Here is a 26,179-nt window from a genome sequence, read left to right on the forward strand (position 1 = left end):
CACCCACTTGCTCTGGGTTCTGACCCTAAGTCCTATAGGTGTTAGCCCCAAGTGGGCTGTGAGGCTTGGCCCTTGCCCCACTGATAGCGGCCCCTCCCTGGGCCACTTCCCCAACCATTGCTGGATACCTCCTCCATGAAGCCTGGGAACAGGCCCTGGGGTGGGGCGGGGTGGGGTGGGGTGGGGCTGGGCTGGGCTCTGGTCCATCCTTTTTCTCCTTCCCTCTGCCTTGCCTGAGGGAAGATTTTTATTGTGTGCTCATAGCCTTGATTGGTGGTAGGTGTTCTAATCAGTCCACCTTCCAGGCTGACTCCAGATGGGCTTCAGGTGTCCTAACAACTGGGCTGCAGTCTCTGGAAGCCTATTCCAGGAACATAAACCTATACACACAACTCCCCATGTAAATGCCTTCCAGCAGGTTTCTCGGCCTGCCATAGTAGGCTGACATTTTCAGCTAAGAAGAATTGATGAGCAAGACAACACAGAGATTCTGATCTCAGTTGCACCCATATAAACGAGTAGTGACTCCAATGATCTTGAGTGGAATTATTCTAGGTTTCCTCTGACTTCTGAGTCTCAGAGGGGTAGCTTTGTTATATCATGAGTTTTCGAGGGCAAAACCCATTTTCTCAGAAGAGTTCGAGTGAAGAAAAAAAGGGGGCACCCTAACAATTTTTAACAGGAAAAGAAGGGATAGGGGGAAACAGTACCTGGCAATTTTGGTGCAGGTGCTAATGAGGCTAATTGAGTGGGCTGGAAATGTCCCATACTTAGCTTTTGATGTCAACTGGGTGTTAAATGTAAGGAAAGCAGGTTTTATAATGGGCCATCCAGTTCAAGTCTTTGTTCAAGTCCCAAGAAGCAGTGTCAAATTGGCATATCAAGATCAATTCCCCATTCTTTCTGTGTAGTTGGCTTGTGAAATTCCTTTGTAGAAGAATGGCTACTTTTAAGTCCATTAATGAATGCCCAGGCAGGTTAAAATGTTCCTCGACAGATTTTTGTGCGTTACCAATTCTAATAGCTGATATGTGTCCATTAATCCTTTGTCATAGAGACTGTCCAGTTTGGCCAATGTACATGGCAGAGGGGTATTGCTGGCACTTGATGGCATAGATCACATTAGGGGATGTGCAGTTGTCTCTGATGTTGTGTCTTATGTGATTAGGTCCTGTGATGGTGTCACTTGTATAGATGTGTGGACAGAGTTAGCAACGGGTTTTATTGCAGGAGTAGGTGCCTGGGTGAGTATGTCTAAGGTGTGATGTGTGGGTGATGGTAAGTATTTGCTTCAGATTAGGGGATTGTCTGTAAACCAGGATTGGCCGATCTCCTAAAACCTGTGAGTGAGAGATCATTTTCCAGGATAGGTTGTACCTTGTCAATGATGCGTTGGAGAGGTTTAAGCTGGTGGTGTAGGTGATGACCAGTGGTGTTCTGTTATTTGCTTTGTTGGGCCTGTCTTGAAGAAGCAGATTCCTGGGTACTCGTCTGGCTCTGTCAATCTATTTCTTCACTTCCCCAAGTGGGTATTTAAGTTTTAAAATGCCTGATAAAGATCTTCTAGGTGTTTATCTCTATCTGTGGGATTGGAATAAATCAGGCTGAATCTTAGGGCTTGGCTGTAAACAATGGATCATGTGATGGGTCCTGAATGGAAGCTAGAGGCATGTAGATAAGAATAATGGTCACTAGGTTTCCAGTATAGAGTGGTGGAAATGTGACCATCATTTCATTGTACTGTAGTGTCAAGGAAGTGGGTATTTTGTGTAGGCTGGTCCAAGTTAAAGTTGATGATGAGGTGGAAGTTGTTGAAATCCCTGTAGCATTCTTCAAGAGTCTCCTTCCCATGGGGATGAAGATGTTGTCAATGTACAGGAAGGTTGCTAGAGGATGGTATACATTAGTATAATTGAGGTTAGAATCTGGCTCACTGTACAGTGGGAGTTGTTTGAGATCAGCCATAAAGATTTTGGCATATTGTGGGGCCATGCAGGTGCCCATAGCTGTGCCACTGACTTGAAGATATAAATTGTCCCCAAATTGGTAAGAGCTGTGGGTGAGGACAAAGTCATATAGCTCAACCACCAGGTGTGCTGTAGCATCATCGGGGATAGTGTTCCTGACAGCCAGTAATCCATCATCATGTGGAATGTGGTGCCAATACACTGTAGTTTCCTCAGAAAATCATGGAATGAGGAGTAACGGTAGTTCGAACTAGGAAGCCTAGTTCGAACTACCTAGTTCGTGCCGCGTGTAGCCGCGCGGCACGGGGTTCGAACGAGCGGGGATTTAAAAATGGCGGCGCCCCGCTTATGCAAATGAAGCCCGGGAAATTCAAATCCCGGGCTTCATTTGCAATTGCGGTATGCCTGCATTACCCCGCTAGTTCGAACTAGCGAGGTAGTGTAGACATATCCCTAGCTACCTTCAAGACACCACTGATTTTCTGAGGAAACTACAGTGTATTGGCACCACATTCCACATGATGATGGATTACTGGCTGTCAGGAACGGGGTTTGAACGAGCGGCATGGGGTTTGAACGAGCGGGGATTTAAAAATGGCGGCGCCCCGCTTATGCAAATGAAGCCCGGGAAATTCAAATCCCGGGCTTCATTTGCAATTGCGGTATGCCTACATTACCCTCCTATTTCGAAATAGGAGGGTAGTGTAGACATATCCTTAGAGTGCTGATAGCGTAGAACAGGAGTAGGCAATAATTTTTAATGAGGAGCCACTCCAAGATTTGGCAAGTGTTCAAGGGATGCATTTCTACCCAGGGAGTTTGGATTCTGGGACAGAAGTTGGGTGTAGGAGGGAGCTTGGGATAGGGGACTGTGGTGCAGGAGGGGGTGTGGAGTCTGAGAGGGAGTTTGGATGAAGGAGGGGGTTGTGATCTGGGGCAAATGCTTGGGGTGCAGAGTCTAGGAGGGAATATGGGTGCAGGAGAGGATTCTGGCCTGAGGGAGGGCTCTAGGAGCGGGTGCAGGGTATGGGAGGGAGTTGTGACCTGAGTGAATGGGGTGCATGGGATTTGGGTGATGACTTGGGGCAGGGGAATGGGGTGCAGGGTCAGGGAGAGGGTTTGGGTGAAGGAGAGGATTCTGGCCTGGGTGCAGGGTCCGAGAGGGAGTTATGAGCTTGGGGAAAGGGGTACAGAGAGTGGTGGTGGCCTGGGGCAGGTAGTTGGGGGGAAGAGGCAGGGGTGCCAGAGGCTCTGGCTGAGAGACACTTAGCTAGGCAGCTTCCAGTCAGCAGCCCTGCAGGAATCTGAAGGCTGTAGTTAAAAGCTGTTCCATGTGGCTCTGCTCCGGGCAGGGTGAAGGAGTGGGAGGAGGGAGGGAGGAGGCTTCATTGGCTGTCCCTGCTGCCAGCAAAATATTTCAGCTGCTATTGGTCGGAAATTGGCCAATGGAAGCTAAGAGATTTTGCTGAGGCGGGGGGCAATGCACAAAGCCTCCCTCCTGGCTCCCAGAATAGATCAGCCACATTTAAAGCAGCTGCCGCTCAGCTATGCTGAAGGGTCCCAGAGAGGCAGTCACGGACTGGATCCATTGGCTTGGCAGCCTCTTGCCCATCCCTGATGTAGGGTCTGAGGAGAGAGTCAACATAACTGGATAATCCTGCTGTAAGTATGCCAATGCCTAAGACGATGGGGTGTCAAGGCTGTTCCCCACTCTAGCACAATGAATGCAGAAGCGGGGGCCCGCAAAAGCAACCTCAAAAACCTGATCTTTACAGGCTTTTAGACCAAAAGTTCCCCCAAAATCCTAACACCTGGACTTTGGTAAATAAAAACCATTAAAAAAACCTGCTGCCACCACCCAAGTATTACAAGAAAAACTAGGGAAGAGATCACTTGGGAAATCTCAGCTCTAAAATAAAACCAGGACACAAAAATTAACCAATACCAGGTTAAATAAAAAAGAAAGAACTTTTATTATCCAAACAATACCCCAGTTACAAGCATAGTTGAAATGGCTAGATGGTAAGAGCCACCAATTAATATGCTCATGGAGGATTCCACCATGGGCCCAAACTTAGCTACAAAAGAGAGGAAACCCCATTTCTAACAGCACAGACATCAGATCCAAATTCCCAAAACAGAAAACAATAAAACCTGACGGATTTATCTAGACTTTATCCTACTTACACATTATGAAGAGTCTTTTTCTTGGAGAGAGACATGTCCTCTGTCTCCCTCAGTATCTAGAGAGCAAACTGACTTAGAGACAAAGGAGGGAAAAGTTAAAAATTCTTTTGTCTCAGTTTTAAATCCCTACCTACCTTACCATTGTCTGATCAGATACCTGGCTAGGTACAGGGGACATAGTTAACCCCTTAGTCTCCAGGCTGCTGGCCATCCCTCATGGCCATTACATGGGGTGTGCAGGATTTCCAGGTTTGTGGATTTTGGGAAGCAGATAGCATATGCCCAGTCGAGTATTTGGGGGAGTACTTGTATAAATTTGGTCCCGAGTTGTAGCAGGAAGTTTCATGAGCAGATGGTGTAGTTTCTTTTGGTATTCCTCAGTGGGATCAGAGGAAAGAGGCTCGTAGAATGTGGTGTGGGTGAGTTGTCTGGCTGCCTTCTGTTCATAATCTGTCCTGTTTGTGATGACTGTAGCACCCCCTTTGTCAGCCTCTTTGATTATAATGTTAGAATTGTTTTTGAGGCTGTGGATAGCGTTGCGTTCTGCACGGCTGATGTTATTTGTCATGTGATGTTGTTTGTTCACAATGTCAGTCTGTGCACATTTGCGGAAGCAGTCTGTCAAGTGTAGTCTTGCTCATCAACTGCATCTGATTTAAGTGAAAATACCCTGGGTATATATTTGTATAACTGATATTAGAATCTGGCTTACCATGCAGTATAACAAATATAATGTCATTTCAAAGGTAAATAAAACAAACTAAACACACAACATATTTAGCCTGTCGTACTTCCAGAGAAATTAATTTATGTACATTCATGTGTGCACATACTCCTATTTTCAAATGTTATGTATATAAATCTATTTTATTTTGTGCTGCAAATGTATACATTATTTTCCCGAGGGCAGATTCTTTGCTGGTTTGAACAATCATAGCTCCACAGATGACAATTTACGCTAGATGAGAATTTGCCCATGTGGACTTTTAGTTTATCTTGTATATCTAAAGGGCAGTTAAACATTTTTAAGGTAGAGAAGATGACATTGCTGTCCGCTGAGCTGGCTAGAAACCTCTCACTGAGATAGAAAGGAACTAGTTTTATTTAAATGCTCTTTAAAATGTCTGTAGTCAACTTGTACATTACATTTCTTATGGTATCTCTATTAAGAAATGACCTTCATTAAGATAAGACTATCATTAAAACATGCTGCTTCTAAATGAGAGATGAAAGCCAAAGTGTTTTATATTTAATTCACTCTGTGTTGTCTTACTGAAATGATTAGTTGTTCTTGATCCTGCTCCAACTGAAATAAATGGTAAAGTTTTAATTTACTCTAATTGGAGTAGAATCAGGCCTTTTATTTGCATTGCAACTGACCCTAGAAATTGTGTTAACCAAGCAATAAACAGTGACGCAATCACCTAGAACGTAACATTGTTTTTTCTGAAATGTATTAATGGCCCAAAATACAGACAGTGAGATAAATATAGAGAACACAACAGTGATGTTTGTAGTCTTTCATTATCCTGTTTATTTTAAAATTGCGGAGTCAGAGGCTGAGAGTTGTTTTTTCTTAGGTGCCTTTGAAAATCTAGATAGGTGGTATGATTTCACTCCCAGAGGTGATACCTCCAGGTAATATTTGAGGCCCATCTGTGGAGCCTCATGGAAGCTTCTCATCTGTTTTTTGAATAAAAGCCAGCCATATGTAGCTCTAGCCTTGTCTACACTGGGAGTTTAGGTTGAACGTAGCTGCATTAGGTCGATTTTCTAAACGATAAATCCACACCACCAAGCTTGTTCCATTAGCTTTAAGGACCGTTTAAAAGTTGACTTTCATATTCCTGCTTTCATAAGGAGTCATGTTAAATTTGACCTTGCATGGTCGAGCTGGAGAAAGGTCAGCAAATGAGTGGAACAACCAATATCACCGAGAGCCAAGAACTTTTAATAACCTTGGAGACAGTCCACTCCTCCCAGGACATCTGACAGTTAGACACTGATCCCAGGGAGGGCAATTCTGGTGAGATCACATTTTTTATCTTGCTAAAAGTAAGTGGCATTCACCCAAGAGTTCTGAAAGAACACAAATATGAAATTGAGGAACTAGTAATTATGGTTTGTAACCTATCATTTAAATCACCATCTGTACTTAATGAATGGAGAATAGCTAATGTGATGCAAATATTTTTAAAGAGGTGATCCTGGCAATTACAGACTGGTAAATCTAAAGTCAGTACCAGGCAAATTAGTTGAAACTATAGTAAAGAATAAAATTGTCAGACACATAGATGAACATAATTTGTTGGGGAATAGTTAACATGGTTTCTGTAAAGGGAAATCATGCCTTACTGATTTACTAGAGTTCTTTGAGGGGATCAACAAACATGTGGACAAAGAGGGATCCAGTAGATATTGTGTAGTTAGATTTCCAAAAAGCCTTTGACAAGGTCCCTCATCAAAGGCACTTAAGTAAAGCATATTAATAACTGGTTAAAAGACAGGAAACAAAGGGTATAAATGAATGGTAAGTTTTCAGAATGGAAAGAGGTAACTAGTAGTGTGCCCGAAGGGTCCATACTGGGACCAGTCCTATTCAACCTATTTATATATGATCTGGAGAAAGGGGTAAACAGCGAGGTGGTAAAATTTGCAGATGATACTAAACTGCTCAAGATCGTTAAGACCAAAGCAGACTGTGAAGAGCTTCAAAGAGATCTCACCAAACTGATTGGGCAACAAAATGGCAAATGAAATTTAATGTTGATAAATGAAAAGTAATGCACATTAGAAAAAATAATCTCAGCTATACATACAATATGATGGGGACTAATTTAGCTATAACTACACAAGAGATAGATCTTGAAGTCATTGTGGCTAGTTCTCTGAAAATATCCACTCAGTGTGCAGCAGCAGTCAAAAAAACAAACAGAATGTTTGGAATCATTAAAAAAGGGATAGAGAATAAGACAGAGAACATCTTATTGCCTCTATATAAAACTATGGTACACCCACATCTTGAATACTGTGTGCAGATGTAGTTGCCTCATCTCAAAAGAGATATTTTGACATTGGAAAAGGTTCAGAAAAGGGCAACAAAAATGATTAGGGGTTTGGAATAGGTCCCATATGAAGAGAAATTAAAAAGACTTGGGCTTTTCAGCTTAGAAAAGAGGAGACTGAGAGTGTGTCTAGACTACAGGGTTTTGTTGACAAAAGTGGACTTTTGTCGACAAAACTATACCTGTGTCTGCACTGCTGCTGAGTTCTGTCGACATAACGTCGACAGAACTCAGCAGTTTTGTCGACGTCTGTAAACCTCATTCTACGAGGAATAACACCTTTTGTTGACAGAGATCTGTCGACAGCAGGCGTTATTGCATCTACACTGTTCTTTGTGTCTACACTGTCATGTCGACAAAATGGTTTGCTTTGTCGACAGAACTGGATGTAGTCTAGACGCTCTTTGTTGACAGAAGCTTTGTCGACAGTATCTGTCAACAAAACTTCTGTCGACAAAAGCCTGTAGTCTAGACATAGCCTAAGGGGGATATGATAGCAGTCTATACAATCATGACTGGTGTGGAAAAAGTGAACAAGGAAAAGTTATTTACTTGTTCCCATAACATAAGAACTAGAGGTCACAAAATGAAATTAATAGGTAGCAGGTTTAAAACAAACAAAAGGAAGTTTTTCTTCACACAGAATGCTGTTGGCCTGTAGAACTCCTTGCCAGAGGAGGACTTTAATAGGGTTTAAAAATAACTAGATAAATTCATGGAGGTTAGGTCCATCAATGGTTATTAGCCACGATGGGTAGGAATGGTGTCCCTAGCCTCTGTTTGTCAGTGTCTGGAAATGGATGACAGGAGATGGATCATGTGATGATTCCCTCTTCTGTTCTCTCCCTCTGGGGCATCTGGCATTGGCCACTTTTGGAAGACAGGATACTGGGCTAGATAGACATTTGGTTTGACCCCATATGTTCTTAAGTTCTGTGTAAGTGAGTAAAGGCAATTGGGTATGATATGTGGCAGCAGTGGGGGGTCCCCAGACCAGCTTGTTAACATGTCTGGAGATGGAGCAGGAATCCTCCCTCAACATCTCCATAAAGTTCTCAGGTTATGGTCTACACTAGCCCCCTAGTTCGATCTAGGGAGACTAATGTAGACATTCGAAGTTGCAAATGAAGCCCGGGATTTAAATATCCCGGGCTTTATTTGCATCTTCCCATCCGGGCGCCATTTTTAAATCCCCCTAGTCTTGACTAACTGAACGCGGCAGTCAAACGTTAACTCGAACTAAGTCCACCTCGTGGAATGAGGTGTAACAGTTACCTCGAACTAAGGACTTAGTTCGAGTTAACATTGACTGCCGCATGTAGCCGCAGGCAGTTAGTTCGGACTAGGGGGATTTAAAAATGGCGCCCGGACGGGAAGATGCAAATAAAGCCCGGGATATTTAAATCCCGGGCTTCATTTGCAACTTCAAATGCCTACATAAGCCTCCATAGTTCGAACTAGGGGACTAGTGTAGACATACCCTCATAGAGGAACTCTTTAATCCTTCTCACAAGGTTCCTGGGGAGGTTGCCTTATTACCTCCTCCACGGTAGAACACCTTTCCACACCAAGCCAGCAGGAAGTGGTCTGGCATTGTTGCAACACAAACCATTGCAACATAAGACCCCGGTTTCTGGCAACATTCCATCAGTATCTGCTCCCTATTACTTTGTGCTTCAGAGAAGACTGATCTCTCACATGGCAACTTGAATGAAGCCCAGGAAGCTATTAGCTGATATTTCTGGAGTAAACCTCTGTTTGCTCATCCAAAATGAAGCCTGGCTTGAACCCCTGCCCTGTCACCAAGCCTGGGCCCCCAGCCCACCCCTGCTCACTTGCTCCTGTGGGAAGGAAAAATTGCATTCTGCGGGCAAACTGAGAGGGTGTGCGTGTGCTGAATGAGTCCCTGCCCTGCCTGGCTGCCATGCCTGGGTCCTCTCCCTCCTTCCACCCACCTGCTCCTGTGGGAAGGGAAAGTTACACTCTCCCAGCAAACAGGGAGTGCCTCACACACAGGTGCCACATGAGCCCTTGCTCTGCCACCACGCTCAGCCCCTGCCCTGTCATAGGTTTGAGCCTCGGCCTGCCCCTGACCATTCTTGCCTCCAACCTGAGTACAGCTGCTCTCCTAAGAACTCTATGATGTACCTGTTGCATAGTGGCCATTAAAAAGAATAACTGTAGCCTTGTACATAACACATCCCTATTGTCTTGAGACAGACCTTCCTTCTATTCTAACAGACTAGGCTTTATGCTCTGCAGCAGTGGTTCCCAACCTTTTTGATATCACAGACCAGCAAACCCATTCTTTTGGTGGACTGGTAACCTTTTATTTGCATATTTGCTTATTCATTGTGCAAATAATGAATATGCAAATATGAAAATACAATGTTACTGGTCCACCAAAAGGCCTGGCCCCCCAGAGCCACTACATACAGCCGGCTTCAGCTCCCACAGTTGCCATGTGGTGAGTGGCTGCCACAGCTATAACCAACTGTTGGTGGTGGCTTTGGGGGCTGGGGCCAAGCCCAATGTCAGTCCTAATCCCTAAAGCACCTCACCCCTCCACTACCCCCCAGCACCAGCTACTGACCCTGGAGTCCCCTGCACCCTATCCCCCCAGTGCCAGTCTCTTGCCCTCAGAGCCCACAATGCCAGCCCCCATCCCAAATGCCCCAGTGCCAGTTCCTCACCCCCACCAGACCCACCAGTGCCAACCTTCTGTTTCCAGAGCCCCATAGCATCCAACCCCCAAGAGCCAGCCCCCAATATTAGCCCCATCCCCAGCATCCCCTGGTACCAGCCCTGCCCCTGTAGCCTCCCACTACTAGCCCCACCCCCAGAGTCCTCCCAGTGCCAGCCCCCCACCTCTTAGAGACCCCCCACCCCAGAGCCCTTCAGCACTACGCCCTCCCCCAGAGCCTCTGGTGCCTGCCACACACCCCTCACCTAGCCTTGCTCTGCCTCCCAGCTGCCAGCTGAGTGCTGTGGTAGCGGTTGTCCTCCAGCCTTGTCCCCCAAAGCTGCCGTGGCCCAGTAGCCAGCGGTTTGTGGCCTGGCACCAGTCCACAGACCGGCAGGTGGGAACTGCTGCTCTTCAGTGTATCTCCTGAAAAGTCTGCCCTTCAGTTTTTTTGTTACAGCAGTGAACCTGCTGTGCACTCCCCAAGCCCTGCCAGCTGTGCAGGTAGCACAAATCTGCAGGCAAAAATGGACTAGGGATGATGTATTCAAAGAGCAAATGCAGTCCGCCCACTTGGACTGGGAGCACTTAAGTGAGTGGAGGAACATGCTGCTAGAGGAAAGGCGCATGGAGTGTGAAGACAGGAGAGTGTGCAGAGGACTGGAGGCGAAGAACCAGGACAGAGTCTTGTAATCCATGACAGATGTGATGGACCACATGGCAGCTTTGCCAGATGCCTACAAGCACTGGAACCCCCTACAGCCCTTGAGGATCAGCGTTCCCTCCTCACCGAGTTTTCCAGCCTCCTTTCCCAGGGGCAAGGGAGAGGGGAATCAAGGGCAGCCTCACACACAACATCCATGTGTTGCAAAGCAAAAGGCTTCCTTTCTAAAAATTATGATCCCTCCACCTGGCAAAGTTCCCACCCTGGACTCCTTTTCTGTCTCTGCTGTGTACTCTAAGGGTACATCTACACTGCATGCTTATTTCAAAATAAGCTACTCGGGAATAGTTATTCCGAAATAGCTTATTTCAAAATAGCTCATCTAGACTGCAAGAAAGCTTCACAATTGGTCTGAGGCCAGTTTCTCTAATGGAGATGTGCTATCTTGATTTAGAGCCCCAGGAGGCACTGGGGAGGAATAATTTAGAATGGCCCTGGTGAAAGGCTATTTCGAAATAGCAGCAGTGGATCATCTACACATGCCTTATTTCGAAATAGCTATTTTGGAATAAGTGTTATTCCTCACTGAATGAGGTTTACAGATTTTGGAAATAGTCATCTGTTATTTTGAAATTATTATGGCTGTGTGGATGCTCAGATTGTTATTTCAAAATAACGCTAGTAATCTCGAAATAACAGTGTAGCGTAGATGCACTCTAAATGAAACTGCATGATTTCTGAACAATCTATTTATTGCTTGTATTGGGGATGAGGAGTATTTACAGGCAAGCACCAGTAGTAGTAATAGTGTATATTAGATGTATTGGAAGTATATGGAAAAAATAGAATAATTAACTACAGTTTTTATTCTCAAGCAAACTCATTTCAAGATGACTTCAAATGCATAATTATGTATCTTTCATATTGTTATTACAAAGGGCCTCTCTACTCAGGGAAATAGTCTCTCAGTAGCTGTTCCTCACCAGCTCCCCAAGTGGACACCCTTACTCTGCACTCAGTGTTTTTGTGTGGTTTACCTTAAACTACTTTGGAATAGAACTTCCAGACCAAAGTGGATTAAGATGAATGGCACAAAGGTACTTCGCGTGTAATAAAATATCCACACAGGTAGGTAGTATGGAGGAGCTATTGCACTTTAAATTCAAACCATTGCTTATTTCACAATAGCTTCTCCATGTAGACAAGCCCTTTAGTACACAATCCAATGTTAATTTTTTGTGTGAAACTGTCAGTATTGTAACACCATATTTTAAAACTTGCCTTGTTGACTGTGGTGACTAAGCGAAGACTTTAACCCAGCCTATACTTGAAGCATTAAACACACACACACACACACACACACACAAAACAGGGAAAAACAATCCACTTAAAAACATCAGAACAAATCAACACAGTCACTCACGTCACTACTGTATGTTTGTGTGAAGACTCTATAATGTTTGACAGATTATTTTTGATCATCTCTTCTTTAGGTGACTTTATTTTATTTTTTGTAAAATAAATGGCTAAATATATTGTCATCTGTCACCAGGTGAATAAATTGCTAATATTCAGTAAAAGGTTTTTGCTCTTCAAATGTCTAGACAATTCTGATACAATATTTCAACAGCTGAAACAGAAGTAGATTTATATGACAGCAGTAATTTGTGTTCAGTACTCAGACAATATGTGTATTTAAGAGAAGTTGGAGAAGGCAACCTACTACAGTAGTTTAAACAGGAAAATATTAAGTGTTGTGAAATGAAAAGAATAGAAGTAGAATACTATGTCTACATCTCTGTTATTCTCTTCTCTGACAGGTTGATAATGTATGGCTTTGTGAAGGCCATGCTACATGTTGGCCAGTTAAAAGGAGAGGATTTTCACTTCACTGATTGTTTATTCTTTGGCTCCTTGATGTCTGCTACAGACCCAGGTAATCATTTACATTTTGTTTGTTTGTTTGTATGTTTGTTTGTTTGTTTGTGTTTGGCCATAAAACTGTCAGCCATGGAGACCAGAATATAATGCTTCCACTTGCCCATGCTCGTCCTGATTTTACTCCACTAGCTATTAAATAGTTGATAGATATTCTGATAACAAGAAATGTTAGATCAAAAGAAACATTTCACTCTCTGGAAAGATTCTTCTATTAGTTACAATTTGCAGAGTCAGTCCTGAAGCAGAACCATATAGTGTAGAGGAGACACTGTGCTTCTGTAGTCCACAACCTTAGAAATGTTGAAATTGACAAAACTCTAGACCGTGGTTGGGGAACCTTTTTTGGTCAGGGGCCACTGAACCACAAACAATTAAAAAAAAATTAAAAATCTCACTACTCATCTGGAAACTTGCTATTGGCCAGAGGCTAAATCTAGTCCTTGGGTCTTTGGTTCCCTGCCTCTGCTCTAGAGGATGCCTTCCAGTGTTACTAGGCTTAAGGAATAGCAATTCTGCTGTAGATACATAGTGTCAAATATAGCATTTATGTAAGTGGGTGTATCCTTCCCACTTTGTTCTTCCTCCTTTTAAGTCGTGGTCCAATTCCCAGTAAAATCTATAAACATCCTTCCATTCACTTTAATGGGAGTTAAATTCTGCCCTTAATTAACAAAGTGCTTGGAGATTTTCTGTTTGTAGGTATGTTAATTCTTGGTAGATTGTCTACTGCATATGTAATAATATCTGTAATAAAGAAACAGGCCTCAGGTCCACACATCCCTGAACTTTGGGAAAGTTCTGATCCAGTTGTAAACTTTTCAGCCCAGACCAAACTCTGTCTGAATGTATCCTGTTGACAAAGGTTTGGAGACACATTGCTGGTGGAATTGCTCTGCATTGCCTGTAGCAGTCTGGTCATGTTGTATATAAGACACTCAAAGCAAGCATTGGGGGAGCAGAGACTACAATTTGCAGAGTCAGTCCTGAAGCAGAACCATCTAGTGTAGAGAGGAGATACTGACACTAGTCCAGCATGCTCATGTCTGGCTGCCGGATGTGTTGGTTGTCTTGGGTAGAATTACTGTGGCAGTGGATGACGCCTCATGACAAATCAGAGGTTAAGTCACAACCTTGTTGTGCTTCGTGGTTAATCTAAACCTGTAATGTGGTAAACCCAACTTTTATTCTTAGGCGTGTAAGTGTTAGGCCATTAGATACCAACTTGTGGTGCCCAGGGTGGCTGACAGACTTGCCAGGCTCTTAGGCATGATGGGGAGGGCTCAGCTCCATGCCCGCAGAAGGGCAGGGCCTTTGGTGGAAGGGGTGAGGCTGGAGCTAGCCTCCCTCAGCTAACCTTCACCACTGCCCAGAGCACCACTTGAGACTCTGGGGCCTGGAACCCCAGGCACTTTTAAATTTCCAGGCCCTGGAGCAGCTCCCCCTCCCATCAGCAAGCCTGCTGGTGCCTCTATAATTGTCTGAGGTAATGACAAGTGGCATGCAGCATTTAGAGTCTGATGTGTTGTTAAAATGATGGATGCCAGAATGTCTGTCGGAATTCCCAGATGTGGGATCGGGAATCCTAAACTGACAGATGATGCCTAGTTCTCAAAATTTGGCTCAATGAGTTTAGTGTACATAGAAAAATTCAGTAAAAGGGTTATGATTTTTTTAAAATATGCATTTATTTTTGCCCTTAAGAGGCAATAGTGAAGGAGGTCAAAATGAAAATGGACAGCACACATTCCAGATATAGGCTGAAAATGCACCAGTTCAGTACCATGGTACTGACGAGACATGTATCTTGTGCCATGAAATTTCTTGGTTGTTTGATCATTTTCCTTTTCTTACCGGGCTCGTCTACATTGGCCCCTTTTCCGGAAGGGGCATGTTAATTTCAGCGATCGTAATAGGGAAATCCGCGGGGGATTTAAATATCCCCCGCGGCATTTAAATAAAAATGTCCGCCGCTTTTTTCCGGCTTTTAGAAAAGCCAGAAAGAGCGTCTACACTGGCCCCGATCCTCCGGAAAAAGCGCCCTTTTCCGGAGGATCTTATTCCTACTTCAAAGTAAGAATAAGATCCTCCGGAAAAGGGCGCTTTTTCCGGAGGATTGGGGCCACTGTAGACGCTCTTTTCCGGCTTTTCTAAAAGCCGGAAAAAAGCGGCGGACATTTTTATTTAAATGCCGCGGGGGATATTTAAATCCCCCGCAGATTTCCCTATTACGATCGCTGAAATTAACATGCCCCTTCTGGAAAAGGGGCCAATGTAGACATAGCCACCATGTTTAGTGGCAAATAACTCTTGGCAAGAGAAAGGGAAGTTTATCTAGAGTGTTATTCAATATAGTATGCATGGTGCACTGGAACTTGGTTTCTTACTGCATTTTAGGCATCTAAGTCAAACATTTAGGCATTACTAGGATCGTCAAAACCCCACTTTGGGTGCCACCTAACCCAGTAGGTGACTCACATCCCATAGATGCTTAAGTTTCAACCAGCAGGCATATACAGAACAACCTAATTCCTGACACAGCCAAGCTGCTTTGTTTCATAGTGTCAGGGTCAAATGCACCTCATGGTTTGGTCTTCATCGGGACACTCAAGCTTTTTAGGCTCCCAGCAGTCATCCTTCTTGAGCAGACACTTGTATGTCTCTCTTTCCAGGGCAGGGGTTTAGGTTTCCTGTCCCTCTGTACTTAGCTATGATTTCTCCAGCAGGTCTGGGAAGGATCTAGCACCTGTGGTTAACCTTTCTCCGGGAGCTTCAACAGTGTATACTAGATACCAACCAGCCTTCACAAAGTGAGATACATTTATTCTCAGGGTAAAAACATTGCAGAGAGAATGTAATAAAAACAATGAGTATGTTTTAAAATGCAAAATGTTTAAGTCAAAATCCTAGTGAAGGTAATAGGTGCACAAACTCTGACAGGCTACTTGCAAATGAATTTTAAAATAAACTTCCTAAAAACACAAAAACTAACAGCAAGAATTTTTTAAGTACATCAGAAGCAGGAAGCCTGCCAAACAATCAGTGGATCCTCTAAATGGCTGAGATGTTAAAGGAACACATGGGGAAAAGAAACAACAACAAATGTTAAGCAAATACAAGTCATAGGAAGCCAGTTATGAATTCATAAACATTAATATTCATATCAGGAAGCTGATTTAGAGAATTCTGCTCAACCACAAGGGAACAGAAACAATACCATCCCACTTGACTCATAACTGGAGTTTAAAATAAAATAAGCTCATCTTATCAACAACCTATAGACAAAGAATTGTTTATAGAAAATGTTCAATCAGTAATTTGACTGAAGAATATATTTAATAAAATCACTAGCTGCTTGCAGACAATTCACAAACAAAATACATCTAAATTCACCAGATAAATTATTCTCTTTGTATTTTTATTTGAGGCTCTTATGTATGTGTAATAGTCAAAAAGCTACACAATCTTTCTAAATAGTTACACTTTTTCATTGGCAAGAGGTCCAATCAAGTACAAAGCATAGAATGAAATAAGGCATTTATGGCTAGTGGGAGAGGGCCAGATGGTCAAAACCATTTAAAACAATTAAGTGGATAAGATAACGGCATCAATCTTGTGTAATGGAGTACATCTCAGTCCTTTGAACCTGGAAGGAGAAGTGCTGCCCATTTTTGTTTATACTGGCTTTGAAAATTCATCAGAAAATAGTTTGGAATTTCTGGAGCTGTGACAGAAGTGGAGTGTAGGGCATTTTATGATGCAGACGAAACACTTGTTTTACCTCAATTTGGGCTAACATTCTGCTCTTTCAATGGAACTGCAATGGTTAGCAAAGGGCTTTAAAGACCTTGGTATATCATTGAACAGAGGGTTTGAAAATATGACAAGGGACAATTTCTATTCACTAAACCAATCACTGCTAGTTTGTTTCGTGAACTGGAGCAAATTATTGTTCTCATTCTGGGGTTGAATCCAAACAGCCAATATGCTGCCATTTAAAATTTTCCACAACTCCTTCAATAAGATTCAGTACACGATCAGAACCTTCCTGTGGGAAGGGAAAGGCTAAAGAGATTTATTTTTTTTTAAATTAGAAAGATAAAACGCTCACAAAACAAAAGGTTGCTTACAGCTTCCAAATCCAGCACTTGATTATATTACAAATAATCTGTTGCAGTTGGCTTGTTTTCTCTTTTCCAATCTAATTCTGTTTAGTTGCACCAATGAGCAACTTGGCTAAACCAGTAGCAATGAATCGAAGGGACAAGTGTGTAATGCAAACACCCTGTTCATTGTTTTAATACTGTTAATCCTCCATTCATCCATCTAGGGCAATGCTAAAACACAAAAGAAGTTTGGCTGCCTTTGCTGGGGGAACAGAAAATGACAAGGAATATTTCTCTGAAGGATTTTTGTCAGGAGGAACTCACCAGTTATCTTTGTATTTTGAATGTTTGTTTTAATGTAGGAAGCAATCGGCAACCAAGATTGCATGTAATTTAATTCCTACTTACATAGAGTACCTAACCATCTCCAACAGCAGTTCCCATATTTGATCTTGCCTTGTTCTCTCATCCTGTTTCAACATTTCAGACAGTATTATTTGGTCACTTTAATTCTATCCAGGCATTTTCAGTCTCTCAAAGAGATGGAAATTTGAATTAAATGCTTAATTGTTTTAATGATAGACAGTGGTCAAAAGCACTTCACTATGGTGTAGGATCTGCTAGTGGACATAAAATAGAATGTTAACCATTTAAAACTGTAGTAATAGGAGAATTTATTGTACTCCTCATTATTCAAATCTTGAACCTTGATGTATGCTGCTGGAATAGGAATGAGAGTGGCAATCTGACACATGATAATTGGTGATCTCTTGACAAAATAAATTATCTGGCCAAGTGTTTTAAGCGTTATAGATATAAGATGGAATAATAAATTGCTATCTGGAAAAAATTGTATTTGCCGCCTGATTTTTTCATCAGTACATTTGATTACAAGGTGTAATTTTTTAAAAGACAGACTGTAATTGCTCTTGGTTAAGAAAGGAGATTAAGTCTAACGAGGTGGTAAAAACTGATCAATTGACAAAGAAGCAGTTGCTTCATCTGAACATCTTATGACAAGATGGAACAATTTTATATTTTATGTGAAAAGATAAACATAGACGTGCAAGTGAGAGATACAGAATATTGTGACATAAGTGCTGAGAATGGGAAAGCAGAGAGATAGCAGCCCCAGGACTTGTTTTTTGCTTGCTACTGTCTCTCACATCATTTTGTATAATAGTGATAGAAATGTAGCCGTGTTAGTCTGGGGTAGCTGAAGGAAAATGCAGGACAATGTAGCACTTTAAAGACTAACAAGATGGTTTATTAGATGATGAGCTTTCGTGGGCCAGACCCACTTCCTCAGATCAAATAGTGGAAGAAAATAGTCACAACCATATATACCAAAGGATACAATTAAAAAAATGAACACATATGAAAAGGACAAATCACATTGCAGAACAGGAGGAGGATGCGGGGGGGGGGGGGAGGAAGGAAGGTAAGTGTCTGTGAATTGATGATTTTGTATGAAATCAATAAAGAGGAGGTTCTCCAAAATGGAAAATTCTTTCATATTGAATTTGGACTCCCACTCTAATTGTGTTAGGACACACCAGGAGAAAGTGTTTGGTTTTGAAAATATATGTAATACAGGTTAACTCTAGAAACACTGCAAGGTGCTAGAGAGATTTATGAAAATGTGTTTATCTATGAAGGAAAAACTATAATACTGAGAATTTCTTGACATACATTTTAGGATTCTTCATTGCCTAAATGTTTTTTAAAATTAAATTATCCCCAAAAACATCTGTAATAAGTTTTGGGATACATGGGACATCCACTCTGATTTCTGTTATATAACCACACCATCTCTCCAGTACAACCTTTTAATTTACAAGAACCTTTAGAAAACAATTTCTGTCTTTCCATATTGAAATGTTCTTTATACAAAATATGTCTTTCCCTAATAATTCTTTAAAATTATCAGAAAAAGACACTGAAGTTCCAGGCAAATCTTCAGATAGAAGTTTTATTTTGAAAAGCACAGGCTTCTCTATGCAGAAACTGTCCTTCTGTGCTTATATAAATGTACAGATAGTTTAAAATACGAGAGCTCTGTGTATATTTTTATGATGATGATCAATTGGCATTATTTATTAAAAGTAAAGCAAATCAGATGTAATTGGAGATACCATCTATCCTCATTACAGAAGAACATAATCAGCGGAGAACTCTTGTGATCAACTGGATAATTATTACAGGTGCAACTTTAAGAAGCTCAAGTTTTCTGGCTAACTTGATAAGATACTTTCAGTAATGTTAAAATATTAACAAGAGGAATTTAGTCCTTGCCTTCTTTTCTTGGATGAGCTTGCATTATTTAAAAATGTTACTTTTGTTAATTTATTAATCTAAATACATTGCATTCTCCCTTTCTGAGGATTTTATTGTTATTTATAGGAAAAGAAGAAAAAGGGAATTCCTTTTGTTAATTTCAGGTTTACATTAATGTATAACACTTCCTAAAACAACTCACCTGGTTATTTTTTGATATCTCATTTTACAATTCTGTATGGAAGAAAGAAGGCATTCAGCTTACTGAGCACAGTTGTGTCTGAAGCAGTCACTCTATACCACACTCATACGAGTGACATTGTTCAATCTAATAGAGTGAGAAAACAGTCAGGCCCTGATTCTCAGCTATGATTCTGCCAACGGTCCCATGGGGCTGATGCAGCAACAGAGGGTAATTAGAATGTATCGACTCTCCACTAGAGCTGGTTTCAGAACAGAATTAATTTTTGCAAATATTGTCAAGGAAAATGTGTCCTTGTTTTTTTGTCATTTCAAAATACAACTCCCCAGCTGTCCTTCTCTCTACCAGCAGCAGGCAGATAGTGACTTAAGCTGCTGCGTGGAAACTTCTCTTGAGGATCACAGATCCGCAGCACTTCAGACCTCCATGCAGTCTGTTATTTGTAACAGTATCCCAGGATGGGTCATCCAAAAGAACTGAATTTGGGACCTCTGGATCTAAAAACATAGCTGCTTGACAGAGATAGGGGCAGACTTATAAACCTGTTAAATGTCCAACCATCAGAAGGAGATAAATATTTACATACAGTTAATGTAGGTGATGCCATCTCTATACCATATGTGATCCCTATATGCTATGATGATCTTCCCATACACTGTGGTGACAGATCTGAACCCAGTTTATATAATGACACAGTTGGAAGTAGTTGATTCAGATCAGTAAGTCTGATAATATTGTTTCTATCAGTTGAAAGAACAAAAGTATCAATCTCCCATATGCCCCACAATTTAAGATCTGCTGTGCATACAAGTGCATCATTGGGTTAGAGTACCCCATCTACCAGAGTAAAAACTAGATATCCAGGCCTGGTTCCCCTCTTCGTTGTGAGGATGGGTGAAACTCAAAGTTGCATTCAGATAAACATCCACAATGTTTGATTATCTGAAGTTCATGCTGGGCTACAACCTCAGTGTGTGTTAACCTCTGTTCTTGTGTTGGAAACAATCCTCTTTTTGCTAGTTCTTCTTTCAATAGTAGTATTCTTGGTAAGAGCCATTTTTTCATCATCTAATGGCAAATCTTTGAGAGACTCTGCAGTTTACCCCATTGAAGAAAGGCTCTTCGCTAGTGAGGAGAGGACCTTCTGGCCTGTACTGAAATAGTCCTGCTATTAGCGATAAATTAACTGTTGAAGGAGTCTTTGCCTTGGTGAAAGCCCAAAAGTCTTACCAAACTGGATTGAATCGGAATAAAGATTTGGATTTATTTCTCTCTTGACCAAATTCATTTCTTTTTGTTTAGTTTCTCTCAACTAAACAATCTAAATGTTGTACTGTAAAACAGACCTTAGGCATTTTATTGGATTCTGGCAAAGAACATTATTTCTTGTGTCTGAATTCTCCTTGGCCAATTTATTATACAAGTTGCTGCTGAATAGCTTTGTGAAGGATGCGTTTCAAAGGTTCAGAAATTTGCTCAGGTCAGATAATTGTGGTTATCTGAAGCTGATATCCATCTCCTTTGTTAAAAAAAGGCCAGCATTCTTGAAAGAGCAGGTTTCCAGTATCTCCAGACCTTTTGATTTCCTTTCTTATGAGATTTGAGCAGTAAACAAGAGAGCAGTTTTGTTTTGACAAGTCTGCACCTTTGCTTCTAGGCCTGGCCAAAACCAAAAAGTGAAAGGATGTGTTGGAAAGTAAGTGAAACATTAACCCAACATTATCAAACCTTGGTTCCATTCTATTTTGGGCTAGTTCTGACTGCTTTGGATCTGATTTCCTAATTCCAAATGAAAGTTTCAATAATTAAAATATACAAATGATAGAACAAGAAAATCTGAGGGTATGTCTAGACTACAGGGTTTTGTCGACAGAAGTTTTGTTGACAGATACTGTCGACAAAGCTTCTGTCGACAAAGAGCATCTAGACTACATTCAGTTCTGTCGACAAAGCAAGCTGCTTTGTCGACAAAACCCTGTAGTCTAGACACAACCCTACATGCAATAACACCTTCTGTCGACAGAACTCTGTCGACAGAAGGCGTTATGCCTCGTAAAATGAGGTTTACCAGCGTCGACAAAACTACTGAGTTCTGTCGACGTTATGTCGACAGAACTCAGTGGTAGTGTAGACACAGGTATAGTTTTGTCAACAAAAGTCCACTTTTATCGACAAAACTCTGTAGTCTAGACACACCCTGAGTCGCAGTCCTTTCCTTCCTTTCATGGATACCTTTCTCATTGACTTCAAAACTGAGCAAATATTCTGCATCATTAATATCAACAGGAGAAATCAGTCAGAGCAGTCCTCTGATTCAGTGTACTCACAACTGGATAATATGAATGCCATGGATGTTCGCATTAACAAAATGATTTCACCTTTGCATTAGCTGTAATAAAATAGGAGAACTGCTGGAAAGTTTTGTCTTGGGTGCTTTTATTAGCACACTATATAGGCTACATCTACACTGCCTTTTTTTGCGGCAGAAGATATGGAAATCGTGCTCTCATTTGCATATCTTCTGCCGATCCTTTTTCGGGAAGAGGTTTTGCTATTAAAAAGCCCGGTATAGAGGGGGCCATTTGTCAGAAAAAAACCTTTTGTGTAAGATCCCTTGTTCCTCAAAAAGTGAGGTTCATAGGATCTTGCACAAAAGGGTTTTTTCTGAAAAATGGCTCCGTCTACACAGGGCTTTTTGGCGGCAAAACCTCTTATGCAAAAAGGACCAGCAGAAGATATGCAAATGAGAGCATGCTTTGCATATCTTCTGCCGCAAAAAAAGGCAGTGTAGACGTAGCCTATTATATAATGACATTCCAGTTGAAAGACATTTTGCTTATCTGTGGCACTTTAAAATAAACTTTTGACATTTAAAGCATGGGATGAACATTTACCTCCACAGAGGTTTGCTGAAGCATAACTATTTCAAAGCTACATGAACTCCCTTACCTTTGGTCATGTTGATAATCACAAGGCCCTTTTCTATTTGGAGTTACTATGGTTACAGCTGCACAGCAGATGTGAGTTGCACTGTGGTGTCTGTGGATTTTTTAATAAAAACAGATATTAACCACCAGCTAGAGCACTTCCTGGCTCCTCATGAAATCACCACATTGTATATTTGAAAAGATAATTCATAACAAACAGTGCTATGATATTTCATAAACTGTATGTAAAAATCTACATTTACGACATCTTTGTGATTAAATTGTTTTGTTGGCGCTTTCTTCCTTTTTCTCATTGAGCTAAGCTGTGAGTAGAATGGGTGACGAGCAGTGTCAAGACTCTACAATTAAAATGGGAACTGTTATTTTTAGAGAAAAGCCTTCTCTGTATGGGTGGTTTAATTGGGCTGTCTCACATCTTATTTTCTTCCAATTTGTTATTGAACTGCCTGTTAGGATCAAGGCTTATCAGATATGACAGATGATTGTTAACTTTGTTAAAAGCAGAAGATTAAAAAGAGACAATGGCAGCCCCTTTGATCATTGTTTCTACTATAGGTATTTAATATTTCATTTTATATTTAGTTTACTTTCTGTTATTTTGATCTGATCTTCTTTTTCTCTGTTGCATATATTGATATAATTTATTTTTTTACTCTATTTTTTGGGTCTCCGAGTTCTTTTCAGCGACCACAATGACAAGAAAATATTAGATATTGTTGGTCTGAATATTGCTGTGGTTTCTTGACATTTCGATAACTTTTTTTTACAGGAAATTAATTACAGGAAATGAATAGCAGGCGGGACTGCTCCCATGTATGCCAAAATAACCTTTAAAAACCAACTTAATAAAATGTGTGTCAACTTGGATAGGGCCAAAATCATGCTAGATTGATCATGCTAGATTTATTAGCACTTGTCATCTCATACCATGAAATACAGGAAGGAGAGAACCAGATTTGTCTTAGCTCAAATACTAAGATATTCCCAGACACTTTATCAGCTTAGGCTTCCTCTCACTATATTTGTTTTAATGAAGATCATCAATATGTTGGGAATCAGAATATTAGTATTATTGGTACGTCATTGCACTTGTGTCAGTTTTCTACTTCATCAAACACAGAAAATTATTTATCTGTAGTTTTCAAGGAAATTATCTCTATCTCTCTTTCTCGCTATCTATCTAGGCTAGACAATAACCGGTGGTCCTCTATAGTTGTGAGTCTTATCTTTTCTTCTCATATTTTGAGAGATGGAAGCTTGTTGCTGTGATGATTTAATCCTATAACGTTTGTTTTGATTTGTCTCTACCCTTTGATTCAGCTCTATCTTTTTATTCATTTTGTTTGAAGAGCTGCTCAGGGAGATTTCTCTCTACAAGTCTTGATTCTTGATTCCTTAAATTGGTTTTATCTGGGTTTAGTTGTCTTTTAAAGTTGGTGGCAGAATCCTGAAGGACCGACATTAGTTGTTCTCAAGGGCCCTTCTAATGGGACAGATGTGCACCGTCATTTCATAAATTCCAAGGCTCAAAAAGACCACTGTGTCATCTAGTCAAGGGGTTTTCAAACCAAACTCTGGATGTTGGCTTGGCAAGACACTAGCTGGCCATGAGATGCTTTGTTTACCTGTGACTCCGCAGGCAATCACAGCTCCCATTGGCCGTGGATCACCGTTCCTGGCCAATGGGAGTTGTGGGAAGTGGTGTCCCAGTCCACATCTCTTCCCTTAGCTCACAGTGGCTAGGAACAGTGATTTTCAGCCAATGGGAGCTGTGATTGCCTGTACCTGCTGAGGCACAGGTAAACAAAGCATCCCGCGGCCAGCTAGCAGCTTGTCCTTACAAGCTGTGACCCAGAGTTTGAAAAGACCCTAATCTAGTTTGTCTCTAGAATAACACAGGCCATAAAATGTTTCTATAATATTTCTTAGAACCCATCTTTTAGAAATACATACAGTCTTGATAAAGAATCCATCAGAATCCTTGATTGGTTGTTCTGCCCTCACTCTTAAAAATGTATGTCTGCTTTCCAAGAAGAATTTATCTGGCTTCTACTTCCTGCCATTGGATCATGTTATACCTTTTTCTGCTAGATTGCAGAGCTCATTACAGTATTTCGTATTTGTTTACCATGTAAATACTGATAATTTGTGACTAAGTAACTCTGTAACTGTCTCTTTGTTAAATAGATTATGCTTCTCATGGGCGTCCAGTATGTTAGGTGTGGAAAAGCTTTGCCATCCCAAATGCCAGGCATAGCCCCACCCATACTCTTCCCCCAGAATGCCTGTTCTGGGGGCAGAGTGTTCCTGCTCCCAGTGCCCACCCTCCTGGTGCTCCAGAGCTGGAAAAGCTGGGGCCACGTCATGTGTCCTCTGCCCTCCTTGAGCTGGAGAGTCTGGGCTGGGCTGGGCTGAGCCGTACAGTGTGGCCTCCCCTCCTCCATCCCTTAGTGCTCTGGGGATGGAGAGGCTGGGCCAAGCCACTCAGTGTGGTATACTCTCCTCCCTCCCCTGGTGCTCCAGGCCTGGAGAGGTGAGGCCAGGCTGAACTGCACAATGCAACACACCCTCATCCAGGGCTGGGGAGGTGGGGGCCATAATGTGCACCCTCCACCTGCACCTCCCTGAGGCTGGGGCAAGCGCGTGTTCCCACCTATTCCCCTCATCTCTCCATGGGAATGGAAAGGGGCAGGGCCTCAGCATAAGCGGTGGGACTGGAGATGGGGAAGAGGCTTGCCTCCCCATCCCTACCTTCACCAACAGCCCATGGTTCTGATGTCTATGATTGTATGTGTATGGTGTGTTTTCTAATGCTTTAATCATTCTTGTGGCAGTTCTCTGAACCTACTCCAATTTATCAACATCCTTGCTGAACAGTGGACACCAGCACTGGTCAGAAGTTCTAACTTGAGATCCCTCCAGTTTATACATCCCAACACACTATACATCCCAACACACCAGAACATTATGATATTATAGCATAACAGAATATTTTAACAAGCACCAAATCTCTTAGGGTACGTCTATAAAGCAGCATTATTTTGGAATAACTGACATTATTCCAAAATAACATAGTGCGCATCTAAACTACAAGTCTTTATTTTGAAATAATGTTGAGCTGATTTCACAAGGAGTAAGGGAAGTTGAGGGAAGAGTGTTCTTCCTTTGACTTCTTGCTGTCTAGATAGCACCTAAAATAGAGTTAAGCTATTTCAACTTAAGCTATGCAATTGATGTGGCTGAAGTTGCGTAGCTTAATTTGACTTTACTCCTGCTCTGTAGAGGTTCCCCCAGTTCACTGTTGTTTTACATTGTAGTTTTGTCTGCTTTGAGCCCTTTGTTAAAATATCCCACCACACTATTAGTGGTGGTGCAACTTCCCTGGATGGAAACAACAGCTATTGGCATTTTTGCTAAGAGGAGAAGAAGATGGTATATTAGATATTATGTTGGCAGGCAGTCTGCAATGGTGAAAGACTGTAATAATTTCATTGCAAACTCGGCCTGTGAGTCTCTCCTCTAGGGAAATTCCAGACTTCCCTATCATACAGCCAAGTTTGGGGGAAGGAGCAGAGGGAGAGAGGGAAAAGAGAGAGGACTTGAAAATGGCACAATTGAGCCCAGTCCTGAATGTTCAATACCAGACTATACATGGTTGCTTGTCTGCTGAATGAAAATGGGACAGAAACAGAGAAAAACAGGATCCTCCATCATATACCTTCCAATGCAGCAGCAGTTTTGTTATCTCTCAGTGAGATTCCTTTCCTTTCCTTTCCTTTCCTTTCCTTTCCTTTCCTTTCCTTTCCTTTCCTTTCCTTGTTATCTCGTCTCATTTATAATAAATTGCTTTATTAAAGGAAGTCAAAGTGGTATATGGGGACATTGCTTTAGAAGGCCGTAGAGCAGTTTTTAAACTAAGAGATGGGGGAAAGCCGATTGGTGCGGAGATGCACGTAAATTGGATGGAGACTTCTCTTAGAGGAGAATCCACTGATAGAGATTCTCTAAGCTGTAGTCAGAAAGAGAGGAGGGGAGAGGACAAACAACTGCATATAAAGGAATCCAATGCATCAGGGAAGTGCAGATAAATAAGCAGTGGCAAATTTTTAAAGTGCTTCTACACATATGATAGGAGTCTGACT

The 26,179-nt window shown here is 41.7% G+C and overlaps 1 protein-coding gene across 1 annotated transcript in view; it reads left to right on the forward strand.

Moving 5' to 3' along the window:
• Window positions 1-26,179, forward strand: part of SLC9A9 (solute carrier family 9 member A9) — a 402,473-nt gene that overhangs the window by 102,870 nt on the left and 273,424 nt on the right. The window contains exon 5 of the mRNA XM_075937666.2: window positions 12,387-12,502. Coding sequence (XP_075793781.2) covers window positions 12,387-12,502 — 116 coding nt within the window. The remainder of the gene's footprint in view (window positions 1-12,386; window positions 12,503-26,179) is intronic.

The sequence above is a fragment of the Pelodiscus sinensis genome, chromosome 10 (assembly GCF_052426305.1).
Source record: "Pelodiscus sinensis isolate ZL-2025 chromosome 10, ASM5242630v1, whole genome shotgun sequence".
Lineage (NCBI taxonomy): Eukaryota > Metazoa > Chordata > Testudines > Trionychidae > Pelodiscus > Pelodiscus sinensis.